The sequence below is a fragment of the Lepidothrix coronata genome, unplaced genomic scaffold (assembly GCF_001604755.1).
Source record: "Lepidothrix coronata isolate B3197 unplaced genomic scaffold, Lepidothrix_coronata-1.0 Scaffold539, whole genome shotgun sequence".
NCBI lineage: Eukaryota > Metazoa > Chordata > Aves > Passeriformes > Pipridae > Lepidothrix > Lepidothrix coronata.
The window spans coordinates 14695-18819 of NW_016690719.1; the positions used below are offsets into that span (position 1 = coordinate 14695).

General features: G+C 57.7%; 1 protein-coding gene and 1 long non-coding RNA gene across 2 annotated transcripts in view; both read left to right on the forward strand.

Annotated features, from left to right (window-relative positions):
- Positions 1-3578, forward strand: part of LOC108510209 (UDP-galactose translocator-like) — a gene marked incomplete at its 5' end in the record, with an annotated part of 11575 nt that extends 7997 nt beyond the window's left edge. The window contains one exon of the mRNA XM_017839887.1: positions 3347-3578. Coding sequence (XP_017695376.1) covers positions 3347-3374 — 28 coding nt within the window. The remainder of the gene's footprint in view (positions 1-3346) is intronic.
- On the forward strand, positions 8-833 carry LOC108510210. The gene is made up of 2 exons (XR_001878761.1): positions 8-501; positions 585-833. It is a non-coding gene; the product is annotated as an uncharacterized LOC108510210 (long non-coding RNA).
- Positions 3579-4125: the final 547 nt, after the last annotated feature.

The window sequence follows — 4125 nt, forward strand, 5'->3', positions numbered from 1 at the left end:
GGGCTTATTAAGGGTTGTTAATTAGTGGGACCCAAGTTTTGGGGTTCGTTAGGCTGTGGGGGCTTATTAAGGGTTGTTAATTAGTGGGACCCAGGTTTTGGGGCTCATTAAGGTTCATTGGGTGATGGGGGACCCTGGGGTGGAGTTTAATGAGCTTAATGAGGTCACTGAGGTTAATGAGGTTAATGGGGCCCATGGGATTAACAAGATCAATGGGTTAATGAGCTTAATGACCTTAATGAGGTCAATGGGTTAATGATTTTAATGAAGTCAGGGGGTTAATGGGGTTAATGAGGTTCATGGCACTAACGGGGTCAATGGGTTGATGAGGTCAGTGGGTTAATGAGGTTACCGAGCTCAGTGGGGTTAATGAGGTCAGTGGGTTAATGAGGTCAAAAAGGTCAGTGGGTTAATGGGTTTAGCCAGGTTGATGAGGTTAATGAGGTCAATGGGGTTGGTGTTAATGAGGTTAATGAGGTCAGTGGGGTTGGTGTTAATGAGGTTAATGAGGTTAATGAGGTCAGTGGGGTTGCTGTTAATGAGGTTAATGAGGTTAACAAGGTCGATGGGTTGGGGTTAATGAGGTTAACGAGGTTAATGAGTTGGGATTGCGGTTAATGAGGTTAACGAGGTCAGTGAGTTTAATGAAGGAGCTTCCTGGGGGTCCCGGACCCTTCCTGGGGCATCCCCTCCCCCCCTCCCCTCCCCTCCCCCCCGGCCCCTCCCCCTCCCCGCGGGGGGCGGGGCCGATGTACAGATTTTATAGGGGGGGAGGGGCCGGCGCGTTTTTAATTAACGGCGATTTCGGGGCTAATAAAGGAGGATTTGGTTAACGGCGCCTTCGGGGGGAGGGGCACTAACACACTAACACCCCCTGACACCTACGGGGGACCCCCGGGGCCCTACAGGACCCATAGGGACCCTCGGGGCCATAGAAACACCCCCAGGGCCATATAGAATCCAGAGAGACCCCCCAGGGCCTTATGGAACCCATAGGGACCCCCCAGGGCTGTATAGAATCCATAGGGACCCCCAGGGCCATGGAAACACCCCCAGGGCCGTATAGAATTCATAGGGACCCCTCAGGGCCTTATGGAACCCATGGGAACCCCCCAGGGCTGTATGGAACCCATAGGGACCCCCAGGGCCATATAGAATCCATAGGGACCCCCCAGGGCCTTATGGAACCTATAGGGACCCCTAGGGCCATAGAAACACCCCCAGGGCCATAGGAACACCCCTGGGGCCATATAGAATCAATAGGGACCCCCCAGGACCTTATGGAACCCATAGGAACGCCCCCGGGCTGTATGGAACCTATAGGGACCCCTCAGGGCCATAGAAACACCTCCAGGGCCTTATGGAACCCATAGGGACCCCCCAGGGCTGTATAGAATCAATAGGGACCCCCCAGGGCCATAGGAACACCCCTGGGGCCATATAGAATCAATAGGGACCCCCCCAGGACCTTAGGGAACCCATAGGGACCCCCCAGGGCTGTATAGAATCCATAGGGATCCCTCAGGGCCCTATGGAACCCATAGGGACCTCTAGGGCCATATAAGAGAGACCCCCTGGGGGCTCAGAGAATCCATCGGGGACCCCCCTCCGGGCCACAGAGAGACCCCCTGGGCTGTATAGAATCTATAGGGACCATATAGAATTCAAAGGGACACCCCCCCATGTCCCCCCAGGCCATATAGAACCCATGAGGGACCCTCCCGGGGCCATATAGGATCTATAGGGGATACCCCCACAGACCCTCCCCGGGCCATAGAGGATCCACAGGAACACTCCCCAGGGCCATATAGAATCCATAGGGACAACCCCCAACCCAGAATCCATAGGGGGCTGCCCCAGGGCCATATAGAATCCATAGGGACCCCACAGGGGGTAGAGGGAGACCCCAAAGGGCATAAAGGGGTCCCCTCCAGTAGGAGCCCCTGAGGACCCCCCCCAGGCCGTATGGGATCCATCAGGACCTCCCCAGGGCCATACAGGAACTAGAGGGACCCCCCCCAGGGGGTATTGGGGAACCCCCCAAGGCCCTTTAGGATCCATAGGGACCCTCCCAGGGTGGCACAGGAACCCCACAGGGCTATATAGGGACCCCCCCAGGCCTTATAGGATCCATAAAGACCCCCCCCAGGCCCTATAGGATCCATAAAGACCCCCCCCAGGNCCAGGGCTGTATAGAATCCATAGGGACCCCCCAGGACCTTATGGAACCCATAGGGACCCCCCAGGGCTGTATAGAATCCATAGGGACCCCCCAGGGCCATAGAAACACCGCCAGGGCAGTATAGACTCCATAGGGACCCCTCAGGGCCTTATGGAACCCATAGGGACCCCCAGGGCTGTATAGAATCCATAGGGACCCCCAGGGCCATAGAAACACCCCCAGGGCAGTATAGAATCCATAGGGATCCTCCAGGACCTTATGGAACCCATAGGGACCCCCCAGGGCCATAGAAACACCCCCAGGGCCATATAGAATCCATAGAGACCCCTCCAGGGCCTTATGGAACCCATAGGGCCCCCCCAGGGCTGTATAGAATCCATAGGGATCCCCAGGGCCATAGAAACACCCCCAGGGCAGTATAGACTCCATAGGGACCCCCCAGGGCCTTATGGAACCCATAGGGACCCCCCCCGGGCTGTATAGAATCCATAGAGACCCCCCAGGGCCATATGGAATCCATAGAGACCCCCCAGGGCTATATAGAATCCATAGGGACCCCCCAGGGCCATAGAAACACCCCCGGGGCCATATAGAATCCATAGGAACCCCCTAGGGCCATTTAGAATCTATAGGGACCCCCCAGGGCCATAGAAACACCGCCAGGGCAGTATAGAATTCATAGGGATCCTCCAGGACCTTATGGAACCCATAGGGACCCCCCCAGGGCTGTATAGAATCCATAGGGACACCCCCCGAACCACAGGCCACGTAGAATCTATAGGGGACTGCCCCAGGGCCATATAGGCTCCAGAGGGACCCCACAGGGGGTATAGAAAGACCCCAAAGGGCATGTAGGGGGTCCTAGGCCATATAGGATCCATCAGGACCTCCCCAGGGCCATATAGGAACTATAGGGACGCCCCCCCCCCAGGGGGTATTGGGGAACCCCCCAAAGCCCTTTAGGATCCATAGGGACCCTCCCAGGGTGCTACAGGGCTATATAGGGACCCCTTCAGGCCCTATAGGATCCATAAAGNCCCCAGGCCCTATAGGCTCCATAGGGGACCCCCCCAGGCCCTATAGGATCCATAAAGACCCCCCCAGGCCCTATAGGCTCCATAGGGGACCCCCCGTGCTCAGCCCCGGGGTCTCTCTCTCTTGCAGGTCTCCCGACAAGGACAAGGGCACCTGATGGCACCGACCGACCCCCCCCGGCCCTATAGGGACCATATGGACCCCCAGGTCCCTATAGGAGCCATAACCCCTCCCCCCGGGCCCTATAGGGACCATATGGACCCCCAGGTCCCTATAGAAGCCATAACCCCTCCCCCTGGGCTCTATAGGGACCATATGGACCCCCAGGTCCCTATAGGAGCCATAACCCTCCCCCTGGGCTTTATAGAGGCCATATGGGGGCCATATGGGCCCCCCCTGGGCTCTATAGGAACCACGTGCCCTCCCCCTACCCCCCCAGTCCCTATAGAGGGTGTGTGAACACGTTCCACTCCCCCCCCAGACCCTATAGGACCCATATGGACCCTTCCCTACCCCCCAGTCCCTATAGAGACCGTATGGGCCCCCCAGTGCTATAGAGACTGGTTGGACTCCCCTCCCGTCCCTATAGGGGCCATATGGACCCTCCCCAGTCCCTATAAAGACAATATGGACCCCCCAGGGCTATAGGGACTGGTCAGGCTCCCCTCCCTCTCCCGTCCCCTCCCTTCCCTATAGGGGCCGTATGGACCCTCCCCAGTCCCTATAGAGACCATATGGACCCCCCCCCGGGGCTATAGGGACTGGTCGGACCCAGTCCCTATAGGGGCCGTATGGACCCTCCCGAATCCCGCGTTAAAAATCCCTTTTTTTTCCCACGTGAATTTTGAGGATTTCGGGTCACGTTTCCGCTCGTCCGCCGGGGGGCGCCAAACATCCTCCGAAAAACC